A 21,444-nucleotide genomic window follows, 5' to 3' on the forward strand; every position below is an offset into this window, starting at 1 on the left:
ACCTTTATAAATGTTGGCCGAGTGTTTAGCTTATCCGCTGTCCAGCCAAAAGGCTGCAGGTTCGAATCCCGCCATGCACATGGATGTTTGTGATTGTCTGTGAAAATACTAGTGGTGGTGGTCGGCAGTAGATGGCGTTGGCATAGATGATGAAGGTAGTTGCGTTTGGTGGAGACGGAGGGTTGTAGAATAGGTGCCCTCCCTCGATGAGTCTTTAGACTCCCTGGAGGTGTTACGTAATAATAATAATAAATTGATCACTGAAATACCTCAACAATGTCTTCTGCAGCAGTTACCATTCTACCATTAACATCATCTTACCATGATCATTCTTTCTTCTACTTGACATATATCTCAAACACTGTCTATGGTTTTTCTTTGCATGATTTGCCAATTTCTATTCATACTCACTTTTGTTTTCCTTATTAACTGAGTCACTCTCCTGGCTTGTTCTTTATATGCTTCATGAAACTGATTATTACTATTATTCATCCTGTACTGTTTCCAAAGTACCTTTTTCTTCCAGATTTCATGCTTGAGTCCCTCATTCATCCATTTTACACCTACCTTATTCAGCCTTTTGACCTTCAGAATACATTCACTCGTTGAAACTGTTATGTATTTCTTTGTCAATTCCCAAGCAGCATTTATTTCCTTACCGTTCAACTCAATCCATGCTATAGCTCCATGCTGTTTCCTACGATTGTCAATATCACCAGCCCTATAATTCCACATATATCCTTTCCCTCACAGAAGTGTGCATATTACTATTCATAACCCAGGTGATCACTTCATGATCATTCTCACCAACTGGAGGAAAGTGTGAAACCCTACTCACAATGACATCCTCTGATGAAATGATCAGATCTATAACTTTTGATCCTCACGTGCCCCTCCCCTTTACATGTTGACTGAGATAGTTATCTCTCAAGAACTTGAGAAATTCATTTTCCTTATTCCCAAGTGCTATCTCTTCATTCCAATCTATACCTCCATAATTAATATCACCCATAATAATTACTAATCCAAGTTGATTATACATTTCTTCATCACCACACTCTACATTCCCTGGCCTATAACAACTTCCAATAGAACATGTCTTCCTGACAACCTCAGCATTAAACCACACTACCTCATAACCATTACCACTATTTCTCTCTTTCATGTTGACCTTATGTTGCATAATTCCCCTGCTTTCATTAGCACTTCCCCTCCCTTCTTATCCATTCTATCATCGCATAAAATACTGTATCCTTCCATTTTTATTCCCATTAGAATATCATCTTCTTTCAATCATGATTCACTTATTCCAATGATTTTAGGGCAAATAAACAACATTTTTAAATAAACCCAGTCGTTCATTTTTAGATCTATAACCAATCCTATCCAAGTCGCTTGTTGGTTGTGATTACTCACCACACCTGCCCTTGCCGAATCACATTTATCGCCAATTACCACATATCCCCTCAGTATTAACTTCCCTGCCCATATTGCAATATACTCCTTCTACATACATTCACTACCACTTTCAACATCCACACTCCCTATGCCATGTCTCCCTGTCCATCCAGGCTCTCCCTGTTTTCCTGTTCCTCTTGCATTCTCTCATCTCTCACTGCCATGCACTTCTGTCTCTTCTTTACCTCTCTCTCCTGATTTTTCACTTCATCTGCTACTTCTGATCTCTTGCACGCATCACACACTACTTCCATCTAGCAACACTTTTTCTAGTGCACTCACTCCAAAGTCATTCAAATGCAACCCGTTACACTACACTATAATGCAAAGAAGACTAACATGTTCAGATAAGGAGGTGATAGTTCCGCTGTATAAGGCACTGTATAACTAATTAAGCTTCATTTGGATTTCAGTGCAAAGATCCAGTCAATATTGGGTATATAGATAGTCAAGGGAATGTGGTCTTCAGAGCTCAGCAGATGGAGAAGGAGGGTTGATATGATTGAGTCATATAAGTTGGTGAGAAGATCCTATCAAATAGATATAGAAGAATAATTGTATAGGATAATTACTGATACGAGAATAACAGGACAATCTCCCTGTGAATCTACAATTTTCAAGGTAACCTGAAGATATGTGCCTGAAGGATCAGTCCTTCCAACATGTGACATACAGCTATTTGCTGATGATGCAAAGATAGGTAGGATAATCAGGAGTGTTGCTGTTGAGAGGTTGTTACAGGGTTGACACTGGGGGAGTTCTTTCGCTTGGTTGAACAGCGGGAAGGAGTGATGACAAGAGGCCATCCCTGGAAGTTACGAAAGGAAACTGTGAGCAAGAGGGTGAGGAGTGGTTTCTTTGCATGGAGGGTGGTTGAACCATGGAATGCATTGCCTGATGGAGTGGTGAGAGCGAGAACGGTCAATGAGTTCAAGGAATGGTATGATAGACTTTGTGTTTCTTGGGGGGGGGGAACCTCCCCTCGATGAGTCTTGATAGACTTTGTGTTTCTTAGGAAGGACCTCCCACGATGAGTCTTTTGACTCCATGGAGGCCTGAATAATAATAATATGCAGTACTTGCAGAATGATTGGAATGGGCTGTGATTGTGGGCATAGAAAAATGGCTGTCATTTTAGTGTTAATGAATGTAAAGTCATGCACTTTGGTATGATTAGATATCCAATGTTGTATTATATTGGTGGGATTATGCTTGAAGAAACTGATGAGGGGATTTTGAAGTTTTAGTAGACAGGAAGTTGAAGTTCAAAGGTCATATAGCAAAAATTTCAGCAAAAATGCTGAAACGAACCTTGACATGTAACGATAAGGAAGTCATTTTTCCTCCTTACAAAGCCTCGATAAGACCTCACTTGAACTGCTGCATGCAGGTCTGTTCTTCTAGTTTCTGTGGTGATTCTGATACAGTGGAGAGAGTGCAAATAAGAGCATCAAAAATGATATCAGGATTGTGGGATTATAATGACAGATTGAGAATTTGTAGGCTGCAGATACTAGCAAACAGCAAAAAGAAGGCTGATATGATTGAGACTTACAAACTTCTGAAAGGGTTATACAGAATTAAATTAAGGGGATAAAAATCCCTTATTATTTTACAGCCAGTATGCGAAACTCTAAGATCGAAAACTACGATCTACGAGTTTCATGCCTACGAACTATCGGCAAATCCAAGCGTAAGTGACCACCTGGTAGTACCACACCAAGGCAACTTGAAGCAAAGGTGGAGCAAGCTCCCTCACTATCCTTAATATTTTCTCATAATGTAAAAACACACAGCCCTAGGATCTTTGCTTCGAGTTGCCTTGGTGTGGTACTACTAGGTGGTCACTTATGCTTGGATTCGCTGATAGTTCGTCGGCATGAAACTCGTAGATCGTAGTTTTCGATCTTAGAGTTTCGCATACTGGCTGTAAAATAATAAGGGACTTTTATCCCCTTAATTTAATTAACTTTGCCAGAAAAATAGCAGTTTAGCTTTTCATCTTAGTTATAATATAATATATGGGCACACCTTTCTGGCATTCGTATAGTGATGGTATGTAAGTTCTTTTCACTTAAACTTTGATATCATCCAGGTCTAGCTGCTCACTGATGAGACCTCAAAAATGGTTGAAACCGGTCTGGGTAGTGACCTCTCCTCATAATGTAAAGCAGTATTACATCTCCTAGGAGCTGTGTGTTTTTACATTATGAGAAAATATCAAGGATAGTGAGGGAGCTTGCTCCACCTTTGCTTCAAGTTGCCTTGGTGTGGTACTACCAGGTGGTCACTTACGCTTGGATTCGCCGATAGTTCATCGGCATGAAACTCGTAGATCATAGTTTTCAATCTTAGAGTTTCGCATACTGGCTGTAAAATAATAAGAGATTTTTATCCTCTTAATTTAATTAACTTTGCCAGAAAAATAGCCGTTTGGCTTTTCATCTTAGGGTTATACAGAATTTTAGTAGATGGAATTTTACATTTTATGGTGGGTTGGGAAAGGACACGAGGGCATCCATGGAAGTTGAGAATGAATGGTGTCAAGAAGGGTGTTAGGGCTAGATTTTTCTCTTATAGAATGGGGCGTTATTGGAATGCATTTGGATTGGATGTTGTGTGTGCAAGCAGTGTGAAAGAATTCAAGAACAAGTATGACAGCTGGTGTGAATAGTACAGCCTCCCTCGATTAGTTCTTGACTCCCTGGAGGTCTCCTTTAAAAATAATAATAATAATATTCACGAGAATACAGAGTAGGAATTTGATGATGAATAAATATTGCATTAGTTGGAAAACAAATGTCAGAATAAACTTTTCTGATGGTTAACTTTTTTGAATTACAAGTGATGACAATGCATTCCGAAATCTCTAAAAAATAAATTCCAATATATTTATTTAAAAAAAAAACGCATATAAGTTTAACTTCATAGTTCAAACCTGCATTCTTCAATGGTCAATTGTACTTTGCTTCACCAAAAAAACACAAATTTCAAAGACTCTTTTTAAGATCAGAAGCAGAATTTTAAAAAAAAAACTGAACTAATGTTAATAAATGTGGTTGTATTAAACTTCCGAAGATGGAAACTAATTTTTAGGCCTCCTGCCAATACATCTAAGGATAGCCAACAGCAACCATTGAGGGTGCTTTCATAGGACCTTTAGGCTTTCAGTCTAATCTTTACCACTTGGTGTTTGTGTGTTTGCAATTTTAATATTGTTTCCCTGGTGATGTCTGTGACTGAGATGAAACATAGGAATGATTAAAGATGTTTAATTATTTATGTGTGCTGTATTTATTCCATTAAACCCCATAATGAATCCAAACCAGCATGTAAGTCTAAATAGTCTATTGTAAAATACATTCCTAAGTACATGCTAAGAATAACAGTAACAGAATGAACAGACACTGTTATTGCTATTCTGACATTTTATTTCTAGTGGGACAAAAAAATTAAAAGAAAGACTAATTTTCAGATAAACAAAAGAGTAATTCTAGCAGGATTTTGAAGCATACTGTTTTGCAGATGTGAAATACCAGTTTTCATCCCAACAAAGAGGGCAAAAATGTCAAGATAAAATTTCTTGAAAAAAAAAAAAAGTAAATTATTTGATGAAAGAAATATACACATGAATTTAATAAGGCAGCACTATAAAGTGGTCATAAGCAAAACATCTGTATTACTGTACTAATTTTGAATTCCTTATTCCTCTTCCTCCATCTATAATAATAATTATTATTATTAGATCCTCCATGAGTCAGCAGACTCATCGTGGGAGGTTTCAACATTTCAACATATTAATTATGACATATTTATCATACTGAAACTTAAAATCCTCTACACTCCCTACATAAACAACATATTCTGGTAATGTGTTCATTTTATTCACTCACAATTCTCAATGTAAAAAATCTACTCCTCACACCCTTTTTTCCGCCATGCTCTTACATAACTTCCATACCCTTTCGTCTTCTTTTCTTTTTAAAATCCTTTCTCGATTAATCCAATAAAATTCTTTCACTAACTTAAATGTCTCTATCATATCACCTATTTTCTTCGTGTCTACCAAACTCTGCAATCTGCATTCCTTCAAACTATCCCCAGAGAGAACATTCTAGAGTCCTGATATTGTCTTAGTCACTTGTCTCTGGATCCTCTCCAGTGTTTCCACATCACAGTGAAAAACAGGTGACCAAATCTGAGCGCAATAGTCCAAGTATGGTATGATCATTGCTTTATACAGTGTCACAACTACCCCCTTATCCCTACATGTCAGTATATTTCATTATCATACTGGCACAATGTGCTGTCTTTTCAACACTTGCAATATGCCCTCTAAACTTCAGTCTGCTGACAACATCACTACCAAATTTTGAATCTCATCCACTTCCTGTAGCATATTCCATCAATATAGTAGGGAGCCATATATTTCTGCCCTCCAAAATACAACACCTTACACTTATTAATATTAAAACTACAACCCCACTCCTTTGTCCAAGTCAAAAATCTATTCAGTTCTTCTTGAAGGGAATTAACATCAGCATTGCTACTTATAATTCTCGCCAACTTTGCATCATCAGCAAACAACTGAAGAGCCCCAGTCAGCCCACATGATATATGATTTATGAAGAAGTTAAACAACAGGGGCCCAAGAACAGAACCACTGGGCATGCTACTGGTTACCCTCCTTTTTTTTTAAGACACTGCTCTATCATACACAGTTATACTCCATTATACTCATCATTTTTGAAATAAATATCACTGGCTGCACTTCATGCCCTGCCAGAGGATTGCTACAATACTGAGAAGAATGCTGGTCAGTAGAGATAAATGAGCTGTGATTCCATTGCATAAACACTGATCAGACCACACTTAGACTATTGTGATCAGATTTGGTCCTCAGGAGATTTGAAGGAGTTAAATTAATCTTGGAAAGAATACAGAGGGTGAGGAGTAGTTTCATTACATGGAGGGTGGTCAAACCATGGAATGCATTGCCTGATAGTGTGGTGATAGCACAAATGGTGAACGAGTTGAAGGAGTATTATGATAGGCTTTGTGTTGTCTAGGATAGACCTCTCACAATGACTCTTGTGATTCCATGGAGGTCCTGACTGATAATAATGTAAATTGCACACAATTTATTGATATCAATAAAACTTTTCAACCAATATCCAGAGAAAACACCGAGAGAGAGAGAGAGAGAGAGAGAGAGAGAGATTGTGAAGCAGGTTAGCATAGTTGGAGAAAGGAGACAGGAAGAAGATAGATACAAGCTTGAACATGTAATTACAGAATGACAAAGTGATGGAATGAATGTACATCCCCTGTTCAAAAAGAAACCGAACTTTTCCAAAATAGAAGAAACTAATGGGCACCACTTATTGTATCTTTTTGTTGTGGAAAGCGGCAACCTTCATTAGTGTTGTGTCAACTGTTTATGACATTTGTTTCATTACAAGCTGAGTTATAGTGCCAAGAGTGACGGTGTGTTTTGATGAACGGTTGGAAAATAAGTTTCAAACAGAGAGCTGTGATTGACTTTTGTGTCAAACTTGGTAAACGTTTTACTGAAACACATCAAATGCTAAAGCATATGGTGATGAATGCTTATCCTGTATGAGTGGTTTAAGCGATTTCAAAGTGGTCGTGAGATGCTTGAGGACAACGAAAAGCCAGGCTCTCCAACAACTGGACTGAGCGAAGTTAACATCCAAAAAGTGTGCGATTTCATTAAAGAAACCTGAAATCATCCGTGAGATTGATCGAAGATGAATTGGGGATTCCAAAATCAACTGTGCACAACATTTTGATTGATAGTTTGGGCCTTCATAAATTGAATTCGTGATTTGTTCCCCACAAGTTGACCGACAACCAAAAAATGTATCGAATTGAACACTGCAAGAACTCATTAAAACCGCTTGTAAGGACTCAAACTTTCTTGAAACGATCATTACTGGTGACGAAACATGGTGTTTTGAGTATGAGCCCAAAACAAAGCGCCAGAGTGCTGAGTGGAGACCGCCAGAAGAGGGCATCCGAAAAAAGAAAAAAAAAAGTCGCTTGGAAAAGTCAAAAGTAAAGACAATGCTGATTGTCTTTACTTCGGCCAGGCAGAATTCATTCTGCCTGGCCGAACAGTCGATGATGAGCGATAGCTCATCATCGACTTTTGATACATGAACAGTTGATAGCGAGAATTTGTTGCTTACAGCATGAATATCGTGATGCAGGCAGCTGTTCACTTTTGCATGATAATGCAGCATCTCATCGTTCGAACATTGTGTGACACTTTTTGTGTTGCATCACTTGCCGTATTCACCTGATTTAGCACTCTGTGACTTCTTTCTCTTCCCCCGACTTCATTTGCCGATGAAAGGAAAGCAATACTTCACCATTAAAAATGTTCAAGCAGCAGTAATCACGACCCTCAACAGTATCCTAAAAACCGATAAAAAAAAAAAAAAAACTAATTTAACAAATTAATTGACCATGCCAAACGCTGTATTGAAGTTGAGGGAGAGTATATTGATTGAAATAAATGATTTGAATAATTATAATTGGCCTGTGTTTTATTTTCTATCAAAATGAAACACATGCTTCTTTTTGGACAGAGGGTGTGGGTGGGAATGAGATGATATGAATGACAATCACAGTCTGGATCAGGGAAATGGAAGTGGTCAGACCAAAGACAGAGAAAAACGGTACAGCAGCTAGAGTAGAAAGTGATGGTGGGAATGACAGCGTCTGGATCAGAGAAATGGAAGTGGTCGGACCAAAGAGAGAGAAATGCTATAGCAGCTGGAGTAGAAAGTGATGATGTTGGCAGGATGGCCACAAAATTGTGAGATTGTTATGTTTGCACAATGTAAGGAGTATTAGAAAAAGGAAGCCTAGTTTGTTGCATTGATTGAGTCAGTATGCTGAAAGATAATTGATGTGAGTGAAACTTGGTGGTTGAAGGATGATGTACTGTCAAGAATAGTAATGGAAGGATATACAACAGAAAGATAGGAAGATGAAAAGAGAATTTGGAGAGTGCGGGGGGGGGGGGGTACCATTAATGATAGCAGAGGAATTGTGTTCACAAAGAGTGGAAGTTGAAATTAACAGACTAGTGTATCTGATAGGATGTTGTTACAGGCCATAGAATATAGAGAATACTGATTGTGAAATGTTTAGGCATATTGATTGGGCATGTAAAAAAGAAAATGATCCTAATGGGAGATTTCAGTAATAGGAATGTGGATTGGAAGGAGGAGAATACCTTATTAGCAACCACATCTTGTGAGGATGTGGTTGCTAATAAGATACCAACATGACGTATCACACTGCAACCGGTTTGGAGAGTAGCTGTAAAATACTTGTTTGGAAAGTGGTAAAGCAAGAACAGGTTATAATAAATTTAGTTTAATCCGTTATCCAAGTGTGAGCAAACAAAGTTTGCGCCTGTTTGCTCACACTTGGATAAAGGATTAAACTAAATTTATTATACTCTAACCAAGTGAAAAATAAACTTTCAACAAGAACAGGTTGTGAAAAAAGGATATACATGTATCCCTTGATATATGTGGCTTTGATTAATGCAGTTTTGATTAGCACAAAAAATTATTGTGACAATAAACTTGATGTATGCGGTATCAAATTTGATTAGTGCGGCCCAAAAAGTTTGAAAATAAGCAAAGCGTTAGACTTGGTCAATCAAACCAATCAGATCACGTGGTACGAGTCATGCTCTAACGTTAATAACTCACTCTCGGCCTCAGTCTCAGTGCTTCAATTTATCAGCAGAGCGTGGTGCGTACAGACATATATGTGTATGTGTTACAGTGTACGCTTACAGCCTATTTGCATATCATGTAAGTTTCAAATTATGTAAAGCATTACCCTTCATAACCATGGTCTCGAAAAAGAGTAATAAATGAAAACTTATTACTTTGGATACTAAAATTGACATTAGTAAAAGGTTTGATAATGGAGAAAGCAAAGCAAGCATCGGAAGAGCTCTAGGCTTCGTTAGTCACTGATTAGATAAACAAATTGATTGTTATCGCAAAATCATAGAGGAGAAAAAAAAAGCTACCACTGTTCAATTTACGTTATATAAGTTTTTATGTAACAAATATATATAAATAAAATATATAAATACATGTCAACTTAAAAAATAAATGATGTTTAAATTTTTATATTTTGCAGGATTCATTATAATTATTCCCATTAATTCTTAACATTGAATAATGCGGTTTTGATATATGCGGTGTCCATCGAGGATTAATTAACCACATATATCAAGGGATACCTGTATGTGGAATTATGAGGTGAGTGATAATGGGAATCTCAGTAGTCACTTTCATCAATGCATCAGGTTGATAACCTGCATAGAAAACGTGTTGGCAGAGCATGGGATTTGATAAGGCAGTACCTGATCAAGCAATGTATAATGGCATACTAAGAGTTAAATGAATAAATAAAGTAAAAGCAAAATGAATGAACTATGAAAATCCATAAAATGAAATTCAGCAAACACTGTTTGCTGGATTTCAGGAGAAAATGATGAGATGCATGAGGACATTGAAGTGCAGTCTGAGGAAGGTGACAAGCATGGTAGAGAAATAAAAAGTAATGCGTGGGAGGAGGATTGGCCAGGCCAAGGATAATTGAAGAGAATTCTTCTGCTATGTGACAGGCAAGGGGAAAAATAATTATCACAGGTTGATGCTGGTGTGTAGTTATGGTAGCTGAGTGACCACTGCAAAGGATATAGTGGAGTTATTTAACCTCCCTGTTGGCCAATGTGGATGAAATAGTGACACCAAATTGCACTTCTTATCCATGCTATTCAATGGGTTTTAGAGCTGCTTCGTATCCGGATTTATCCTAGACATCGTGGCCGGTTGGGGGTTAATGGGCGCTTCATCAGTGTATATCATGCTGGTGTAAAGGATATTGTGCAACATGTAAAAGGAATTGTGTAGGATGGCACGGTATCATAAAAAAGAAAGGTAATGAGTGGTGTCAACCCCAGAATTCTGTTCTTGGATCCCTGCTGCTTAATTTGGTTAATAATATTTCATATGGAATGACTGGGGATCTTCAGTTGTTTGCTGATAATACAAAGTTGAAGAGAATTATATAATTCTCTTCCGGAAAATTTTATCTTGGGCAGATGAGTGAGGTATTAGTTTTAATATTAAGTGCAAGGTGTTGAATTTTAGAGCCCCACAGATATAAGGCTGTATCTGTATTATATTGATGGAACTGTGTTTAATGAAGTGGATGGGATTAGAGATCTAGTGGTGATAGTTGACAGTAGACCGAAGTTTAGAGGGCACATTGCAAAGACTCCATTGCATTGCTGCTATAATAAGGAGCACACTGACATGTAGGAATAATGGTTGTAATACTGTATAAAGTAATGGTTAGATAGCAATTCGTCTGTTGTAATCAGATTTGGTCACCTAATTTTCACTGTAATGTGGAAATATTGGTGAAGTCCATTGGCAAGTGACTAAGGCAATATGAGGGCCCTGAAATGCCAATTACAGAGTTTAATGGAGATAAAAGGAAAAGAGGTAATTATTATTATGGGCAACTCCAAGGAGTCCTTAGACTCATCGAGGGAGGCCCTAAACATCATGTCAAGAACAACTATTCAACATCCACACATTATTTATCATACTTTGCCTTGAATTCATTCACAGTCATGGCACCCACAACAGACTCTGGCAGCTTATTCCACTCATTCACCACTCTCCAAGTAAAAAACCTAGTTCTAACATCCTTGCTAACCACACTCTTGCCCAGTTTCCATGGATGGCCCCTAGTCCTCCCACCACCAGTCCTGTTCTGAAAAATATCCTCTGAATTAATCTTATAGAAAAACCCTTCAATAATTTGAATGTCTCAATCATATCATCCCTTTTCTGCCTATCAACCAATTTCTGCAACCCACAAATGTTCAACCTGTTCTCATAAGGTTCATTCCATAGACCCGCTATCATCTTGGTCACTCGCCTCTGGATCCTCTCCACCTCCTCCCCATCAAGAATGATGTGATAAATATGTTTAAGTTAGTGAGGGTATTTTATCAGATCAATACAGATGGAGTTTTAGAAAGAGTAAAAGGTGACAGAAGAAGATTCAGAGGCCATCTCTTGAAATTGTGTATGAGTGGTGAAGAAGGGTATGCAGAGTAGTTTTTTTTTTTTTTTTTTTTTCCTAGAGTATATTTTGTGAATGCTGGGGGTGTTAAGGACTGTAAGTTTCAGTATGATAAATATGTTATAGGTTGAGTGAATATTATTAGCAATATCATTACTGAGAAATTCTGTAGTTGTAGAATGTACTCTATAGTCATGATATAGAATGCCATAGAATGTACTCTCTTGTCATGATAATGATATAGAATGTACTCTATAGTCATGATAATGTTTCTCAGTAATGATCCTCACTAGAGGCTGTTATTTCTTTTTGCTGGCCTGGTTGGCCGAGTGGTTAGCGTATCCGCTCTCCAGCCAAAAGGCTGCAGTTCAAATTCCTCCATGGGCATGGATGTTTGTGATTGTCTGTGGAAATATTAGTGGTGGTGGCTGGTAGATGGCGTTGGTGTTGTTGCGGTTAGTTGGTGGATATGAGTGGTGGAGACAGAGAGCCGTAGAGTAGGTGTCCTCCCTCGATGAGTCATTGGACTCCCTGGAGGTGTCACATAATTAATAATAATGATACTCTTCCCCCCCCCCTATTTTAATGACTTGATGCCTCATAGATTAAGAAATTTACGGAGTAGTAGCTATAAACTTTTAATTGTAAATTAGCAAATATGAAATATAATACTGCAATATTCAAATACACAGATATATTTCTGTGTGTAAATAAAATGCAGAAAAATTATTTTTATACTTCTCAGCTATTTTTTTTCCCATTTTGAAAAAAAAAAAAAGAATGAAATAAATAAGTAAAATAAAACTCAAAACAGCATCTGTGTATTATTTAAATATGAAGCATATTTCTATAAAGTTTTCAAAAAATATAACAAATATCCATTTGTAAAAATCAGAATTTCAGCTGCTTCCTTTTCCCAACAAGTGAATGTGACGCTTAACAGGAAGAGATAGCAGTAGCAGGAATAAGCCAATTACAACAAAACAATGTGGTTTTAGAAGTGGCACTATTCTTATTATTTTTTGTTTATTGTTTATTTTTTTATTTGAAATGGTAACATGAATTAATGGATTTCAGATACAGAAATGTGAAAAAATTCAAAGCTAGTTGGACAAAGTAGCTATTTGTAGTTTGTGTCTGTAAGAGTATGTAATTGGAGCACTTTAAAATGAGCATCTGAATATGATATGTTTTAGATATTTTGAACATATATTTCACACAAGTTAAGCATCGGCTATTTGTTGTTTGTGGCCCTCACTCTGACTGGTGTTAAAAACTTGCAACAAAACAGAAATGAAATATTTCTTATTATTTCTTCTTATAGGAAAAAAAAAAAAAACAGTTTAAAATATTTTACAGTAAGAAATTGCAGACACTAGTTATACAACATTTGTGACTTTAAAAAGCAACATACCTACTTTCACTCTATTCCTTGTCTTGCCAATACATTATATAATGCCGGCCTGGTTGGCCGAGTGGCTAGTGCGTCCACTCTCCAGCCCAAAGGCTGCAAGTTCAAATCCTGCCGTGGGCATGGATGTTTGTGATTGTCTCTGGAAATACCAGTGATGGTCAGTGGTAGATGGCATTGGTGTACTTGCAGTCGGTTGGTGATTGAATGGTGGAGATGAAGTTGTGGTGTAGGTGCCCTCCCTTGGACTTCCTGGAGGTATCAAATAATAATAATAATGATTATAGCCATTAATATAAACTATATAATCAGTTATATACACCTGTGGATATTGTTTGAAATACTTATCCTAAAAACAACAATTTCAATTTTTTTTAAGTTTGAGTAGTGATTTTATTTTTTTGATTTATAACCTGAACTACAATTTATTATTTGCAATGGGATTGCTAATTCCTGAAAGTGGACCATCAGGTGCTTACTTCTTAGTGTTACTTGCATTTATATGATCCTCTCAGCTGGCTCCAGCTAATTTCTAAAGTGAATTGCAAAGTAATGTAAAGAAGCACTACATCATTTTGTTTCAATCTGGCCAAATGCATATTATCTCAGATCTCTAGCCTCTAAGCTGTCAGTTTGAATCCCAGTGTCACTTTGATATGCATGAATATCTTCAGTGATAGAAAAATTTCATTTCTTCACATAACAATCCAGAGCCTCCGTAGCTCAGTTGGTATAGACGAAGCTCTTTGTTTGGAAGGACCTGGGTTCGATTCCCATCTGTAGTACGAGGAATCTTTATATGGTCTCTTTCAACTGAAGGTGAGTTAACTAGTCTTGTATGGAGGTGGAGGGTTATTCCTCTTGGTAACTCAGGTTTTTCATCCTCAAAACAGGCAAATTTAAATCGATCCCTTGAACACACACAGTTACAACCATAAATATACTATGGCAAGGAAGGGGCAGGTAATGGAAAACCAACTTGCTCATACTCATCTCTCTAGTATGATAGCAAATAGCTATCCCCACGAGCCATATGGATAAGGAAATAGGATAGGATAGATAGATATAACAATCCTGCTTAATGTATAGACCTAAAGTGGTATAAACTACTTTGAAGTAGTCTGCTTTAAAGACTACACCTAAAGTGGTATAGACTACTTTGGGTCTATATAAGTTCTTCTTATATTTTGTAGAGAACAAGCACTTAGGCCAAACATGGAAATGAATCACATTCCATGCTTTGTCTCTGGAGTAAGTTCCCAGATTTTATAACTTATGTTTAACTAAGGTATTAAAATATACAATTAGTTCTAATTTTCCATTGATAGGATGGTTATTAAAAAAATAAAATAAGCAAACAAATCTAACCATAGTTCTGTGCCTGTTTTATAAGTGCTGCACAGAAGGTATGAAAAGAGATTCGAATTAAAGCTGAGCCAGAATGATGATTAAGAGTTTTGTTTCTATATCACGTGTGGTTGTATTCCATATTTATAATTTTATTTTATGATGAATTTCTTAAATATTCCTGTTTCTCAATGCAGTCCTGGATTTTGAAAATCGAATATTCTTACTTAATGGTATTCTTTTATATCTTACAGAGTAACCAGTGGATCAATTACATCAGATATACCCAATCTTGGGATGGTGAGAGATGGAACAAAATGTGCAGAAAATAAGGTATGTGTTCTAATTATACAGTTAGCAGGTATTGTTATCATCCTAAGACCCCCATGGAGTCACAGACTCATCTAGGAGGTTCATCTGTTGCACACACACAGCTCATCATACCTTGCCTTAAACACTTTAAAATCTCTGCAGACACCACACTCTTAAAGCAATGCATTACAATCATTCACAACTCTCCTTGCTCATTCCCTTCTTACAGCTTCTAGGGATGACTTCTTGTTTTTCCCTTATCTCCCACCATTTTATGAGAAACTTCTTCAACGTTAATCCTATATCAGCCCATTAACAACTTGTGCATCTCTAGCGTATCACTCCCTCTTCCTCCTATCTGCTTGACTCTGTAAATTGCATCTTCTCAACCATTCTTTATATTCATCATTCCAGGAATCAGAAACTACCTTAGTCAATCACGTCTAGAGCCTTTCCAGCATCTGTTCATTGTCCTTTTAAAAACCAGGTAATCAAATCTCTCACATATATATGTGGCCTAATGAAGTCCTTATACAATGAAACCAGACTTTCCTTACTTCTATAAGTGTTTGTCTTCTTGCATAATTGCCAGAATTCGTTGTGTTGACTTCACAATTTTGGCAATATGTTCTCTAAATTTTAGATCCTTATCCACTATCACCCCAAGATCTCTTATTTCCTCCACCTCCAACAATATATCCTTGCCAAGAGTAAATTCTGCATCCCATCTTTGTTTCCCAAATTTTAAAATCTTACATTTTGCAACATTGAACTGGTATCCCCACTCTGTTGCCCATTCATTCATTCAGTCTATTCAAGTCTTTTTGTAAGGCCACAACATCTTCTCTATTCTTCATAGTTCATCCCAGCTTTGCATCATCTGCAAACGACTGTATATCCCCAATTAAATTTTCCACGATATCATGAACATAAAGGTTAAACAGTAGTGGCCATAAAACAGACCCCTGAGGCACACTGCTAGTGACTTTCCATACACATCTTACTGCTACCTATCAGATTGCCAATCTCCGATCCAATGCACTAGTCTAATATCAAACCCCATCCGTTCTAGTTTGACTATCAACTTATTATTCGGTAATCTATCAAAAGCCTTTGCAAAATCTAAGTATATTATTGCGTATCCATCTCCTTTGTCCAATGAAGCCATCACCTTATTGTAATAAGGTGATGGCTTCATCACCTTATTACAATACAATACAAATCAATGCTGTACATCAAAGGCAATACCATTATTGTCATCCTAATTCTGGATTCTGATTCTCACCAGCCTTTCCGACACTATAACCACAACACCTGACTTGCAGATATGCCTATAATTTGATACTTGAGTGCCTGTTAACTCCCTTGTGAAAGAGTACACACTTGCATTTTTTCCACTCCTTTGGAATTTGACCCGATGTAATACTCATATTGGACAAATATGTCAAAGCAGATGTTAATTCCCTGATACATTCCTTCAAAATACTCAGTGAAATATCATCAAATCCGACAGCCTATTTAACAGTTTGCTTAATTTCCTATATACCTCTTCCTCAGTCTCTCCTAATCATCATCCATTGCTTTCGAACCTTCTATGATCATATTCACATGGATGAATGACCTTCATGAGCTAGTCATTAAATATCTCTACTATATCCTCTGCAGCAGTTGTCCTTATACCATTTTCCTTCTCCAATCAGTGCCATCCTACCATAATCTTTTTTTTTTTTTTTTTTTTTTGCTAGTTACAAATCAAAAGAACTCCCCAACATTTTTTTTTTTTTTGCATCATTTAGCTAACAGCTGCTCATACTGAACTTTTGCTACTCTTACTGATTGAGTCACCCTCCTTGCCTGTTCTTTGTATTCTCATGGAATTGATTATTGCTCTAATCATTTTGTTTTCTGTCTTTTCATGCTTAATCTCTTCATTCATTCAAGTTTTAATATCAGTTCCACTCATTAAATTTACTTGATAAGAAATTATGGTCTTGTTTTAATCCTTTACTCAAGTAGAAGCAAATGAAATTTGGACATGAAATAGTAACAAGTAGATTACTTATATATAGAAACTGTTTATTCACATCAGTTATCTCATTATACCATAATACAAAATTATTATGGGCATATTCACTACCTAGACCAATTTTGAACTTTATTGTGGTGAAAAAGTAAAGTGGTGTTCATCACAAACCTAGAGTAATCTAGGGCTGCAAGAAAGCCTTGATAATATTAGAAGAAAGAAAAGATAAATAGCAAGAGAGATAAAAAAAAAAAGGCATCATCGGTTCCTTTTTATCATATTGAAAAGCTATTCTTTTTCTTTTTTTTTTTCTCCGACTCATGCATCTGAACTCATACATCTGAATGACTCATGCATCTGGAATTAAAATACATAGACAACTGGTGCCAAAACATTACCAGTAGGACTGGAATATGATCTGACATGTCGATGTCAAGATGTTTGATCTGAATTACTCTGTTTATAAGAAAATAAGAGATATAAATTCTATCAAGCTGGGAACCAATACCTTTATTCGTGTGTTAGCCTGGAGATTATCATCTCTGCTAATTGATCATTGTCAAGACATACTTTTAATTTGTGCATATCCTGATTTTATACTTCGGGGTTCACTTCCTATTTTGTCTGATGTAGGGCTTTCAATACGGTTCAGATCTTCAGCTACTACATTTAGAAACGTTATGATGCATCCGTAGTATTTTCAGCTGATTGTCAAGATTTGCACTTCTGCATCCCTTTAGATATTACTGAAAGAACCACGTGGGGTAAACAATAAGAATTCCTACACTAGCCTTATTACACCTTACTGAACTCCAGTAAGATGTAAGCAGGTATCTATCTGTTAAGATTTTTATATTTGCTGAAGTATGTCTCTTGTAAAAAATAACCTGATATTATTATTATTCCAAACCTCCATGCCTCATTGCAGGAAGCCCATCTTACAACATGAAGTCTGTCATACCACTCCTTAAACCCATTCACCACTCTATCAGTCAAGTCAATGAATTCCATGGTCCATCCGTTGTAGAGGCCTGATATGATTTTGGTTATTCTCCTCTGTACCCTCTCCAGGGTTAATTTCTCCTCTTCAAATACCAGTGACTAGATCTGGTCATAGTAGTCTGGGTGTGCGGCCTGTTGAGGGATGTATTTATACAATGAAATTCACCATTCTTTTTATCTCTAATATTCAAAGTTCATCTTAGCTTTGCATCAATCTTCTGTGTTGCCTGTGCCATCTTTGTAATAAGTGCCCCAAACTGCAATTTTTTCATTACCCCAAAATCTCTGTCATTATCCACTTCCTCTAGTACAATAGAGGAGTATGTAGCCTCTCATCTGTGGATCCCAAATTTCAAGACTTTACATTTATTTATATTAAAATGATAACCCCCGCCCATTCATTTGCCTGTCCTTCCAGCCTATTCAAGTTCACATCAAGAACCAAAACATTAGCACTATTAACTAATAACCTTCCCAAGCTTTACATTATCTTCTAATAACTAAATATCTCCCTGCAACCTAGTGATATATCATTGACATAAAGGGTAATAAGTGAAGGCTTCAGTACTGATTCCTGTAGAACCCCACTTGTGACCATCCTCTTACTTGAAACAGCTTCCCCCCCATACAGCTCTTTGGTATCTGTCAGATAACCAATTTCTAATCCACTTCACTATGTGATATCTAACCCCATGTGTTGCAACTTATCATGTGGCAATCTATCAAATTCCTTTGCAGAATCAAAAAAAAAAAAAAAAAATTGGCAGTATACATCTTCTGTCAAACCTCTCTTGGCACTTTATTATAAAAGATAAAAGACAGGCAAATTACTGAAAAAAAGAGTGCACCTTAAAAAATCTATTATTAGTTTCACAGATAATATTATCCTCCTCTGTTCAAATTTGTATAATAATCCCTTACTAATTTCCCCATAACCTTAACAACTACAGAAGAAATACAGACTGGTCAATAGTTTGATACCTGCATTTTATCACCACCCTTGTGCAATGGCTATCTTATCCTCCAACTCATTGGGCACTTCCTCATTAGCTAGGCTTTCATTGAACAACGAGGTCAATGGAGCTGTCACTTTCTTAGCATATTCTCTTAAAACATGCAGTGAAATCCTATCCAGACCCACTACCTGGTTATCTTTATATACTTATTATCAGGGATGGCTCGTGCATAGGCATTGCAGCACCCCCAATTTTTCTCGATATATAAATATATTTATTAATTTATTTATATTTGCTTGTGATATTTAATTTTATCATCAACAATCCTATACAATTCTCTTATTTTCTAAAAAAAATAAACATAAAAATCCATCTTGTAGCACTTAGGAGGGCGAAGGACGCTAGCGGCACTGTGTTTTGCACAGTGTCATATTGCTACGGCGCAAGCATATACATGTCATAGTGAGATGCGAGCTATTAGTGTAATGCGGCACTGTCTGTCACACACAGAGTTCCACTGTTGTTTATATGCAGTTTGCGCCAGTAGTAGAGTGTTCTTAGTGCTTATCGTGTTTACTCCTTCTCTTTAAATATTTGGACATTACATTTAAAGACATAACATTTGTTATAGTAATTTTGAATTATACTAAACTGTATAATTTTATCGATAATAAACAATATTTTTTCATGAAACAAAACAAGAAGAATATATTTTATTTTTAAGTAATTTTGAATTATACCAAACTGTATAATTTTATCAATAATAAACAATATTTTTTCATGTTTAATTTTTTTTTAATTTTTACCATAATTTTGATATTTTATCCAAACACGTATACACTGTACTTATGTGTGTGTGTATATGTATATTTCAAAAGTTGCAGCACCCCCATGATTTCAAGCCACGAGCCACCACTGCTTATTATGTAAGTATTTGAACATTCCTCCTCATGTACTTATAAGCCTTCAATCCTTCCCATCTTCCATGAATAAAACCTGGTTTTCCAGGATGAAATGCCATTACTAATCAAATCATCTCCCTTCTGCATTGCCTCATTAATTGTGCAAGAATTCCACATCCAATTAAATAAAAAGCTACAATATGATGGTCTTTTCATATGGATTTTTATTTAAGTTGGCTGCAGAATCCTTGCACAATTATTAAGGCAATGCATAAGGGAGGCGATATGACTAATACAGCATAACTTGTATGTTAACTTCTAAATTTTGAATGAATCTAATGAGACTTTCAACTTTAGAAGGAACAGTTGTATCTTCTGTTTTCTGCTATCCTGCTTCTTGTAAATTATTTTTCACCTTTTTGCCATTACTTGCTGTTATTTCAGTTTCATTGTTGCTGTTTGGGAAGATGGTCATTTTATTCAGTACAGTAATGAGGGTATGAAGCACCTGTGGCAAGTGTCTAACTTGCGCCCCCCCCCCCCCCCACCCAAAAATGACAAAAATTTTGAAAAATTTAAATGTAACAAGTTGCATTTTACTAAATGCAATATGTTAAATACTTACTATTAACCCCATCAAAATGAGTTGCAGTGTGTTGCAGAATTTGTATGTCTAAAGCAGCGCATTGCCAAAATTTAAAAATACAATATAAAATAGTGGTCTTTTATATCTATTTATTTATTTTTATTTTTTACATTTTTTGTTTTGTGTCCCAAACCTAGTTGCGCCCGTGGCGGGTGCCTCTTTCGCCATGCCCTCATTACGGCACTGATTTTATTTTCACATAGATGGTATTCATACTGAGAGAACTTTACATCGTGTACTTTATTATTTTTTCTTTAACTGTATTCCTCTCTTTCAATTGATCATTATGAGATGGTTCCTCCTAGCCCATGAATTCTGAACCTGAGGCATCATTTCATGATCCACAGCTGTCTTCTTTACATTTGTTATAATTTCTTCTCTTTGTATTTTGTTATTTTTTAGCTCATCTTTTAATTTCTTCTGTTGATCCTCCATTTTTTTTTTATTAATTAATCTTTCCTTGTTGTTGTTGATGTTATCTTAATCTTGTGATCATGGGTTTGGTTCCATACTGGTGATGAGATTAGTTTAAGAAGATGTATGATGGGTATTGTGTAAACAATTGTTATAGTGGGTCTCATGCAGTGCTTCCTTTGACTTCATGGAGGTCAGATGTTAATAATAATAATATGGATACTAAGTTTTTTCAGATGTCTTACTTGCTTTTCTATTTCCTCTACTCTGATTTCTCCTTATAGAAGGGTTTCTTTTATGTGCATTTGTCATTTATTCATTCGCTTCTTACATTAAATCCATTACTGTTGATATTAACTAATGATGATCCTTCTGTGTTCGACAGGGAATGTGGCATGTGTTGTTCTGGAACCAGAAGATTTCTTTTTGCTAATTTCTGATGATATTGTCACCCACTTTTTGTGATTTTATTAAGTATAGTTTGTTTGAAAGCACCCTATTTTCTAGATTTAGTTGAAAGATCCAGATAAAGAACTATTCTGTATTGTCCTCTGATGCATATGCTATACTGATATGTTCTACTGATATATTCTATTGATATGTCCCACTCTTTAGGCAAAAGTTGTAAGCAGACAGGTAGTAATGCAATGTTCAAAACTCTCACATTTCTGCAAGGTTAGACACTGACTGGCGATATGTCTGACCTCAATCAGATATAACATACAGCCTTAGGGAAGTTGCCATCCAAGTGATCCAATGAACTGCAATCAATGCAGACACTGTCTTTGCATCCCTGGATAGTTAAACATGAC

General features: G+C 36.3%; 1 protein-coding gene across 2 annotated transcripts in view; it reads left to right on the forward strand.

Moving 5' to 3' along the window:
• The window catches only part of LOC150092192 (disintegrin and metalloproteinase domain-containing protein 11-like), a 1,236,934-nt gene that overhangs the window by 740,519 nt on the left and 474,971 nt on the right, over positions 1–21,444 (forward strand). For both annotated transcript variants that reach the window (XM_090415260.1, XM_090415259.1), the window contains exon 24: positions 14,632–14,710. In XM_090415260.1, coding sequence (XP_090271386.1) covers positions 14,632–14,710 — 79 coding nt within the window. The remainder of the gene's footprint in view (positions 1–14,631; positions 14,711–21,444) is intronic.

This window comes from Typopeltis vanoorti, unplaced genomic scaffold, assembly GCF_054136105.1.
Source record: "Typopeltis vanoorti isolate ZY-2024b unplaced genomic scaffold, IOZ_Tvanoo_1.0 HiC_scaffold_24, whole genome shotgun sequence".
Lineage (NCBI taxonomy): Eukaryota > Metazoa > Arthropoda > Arachnida > Uropygi > Thelyphonidae > Typopeltis > Typopeltis vanoorti.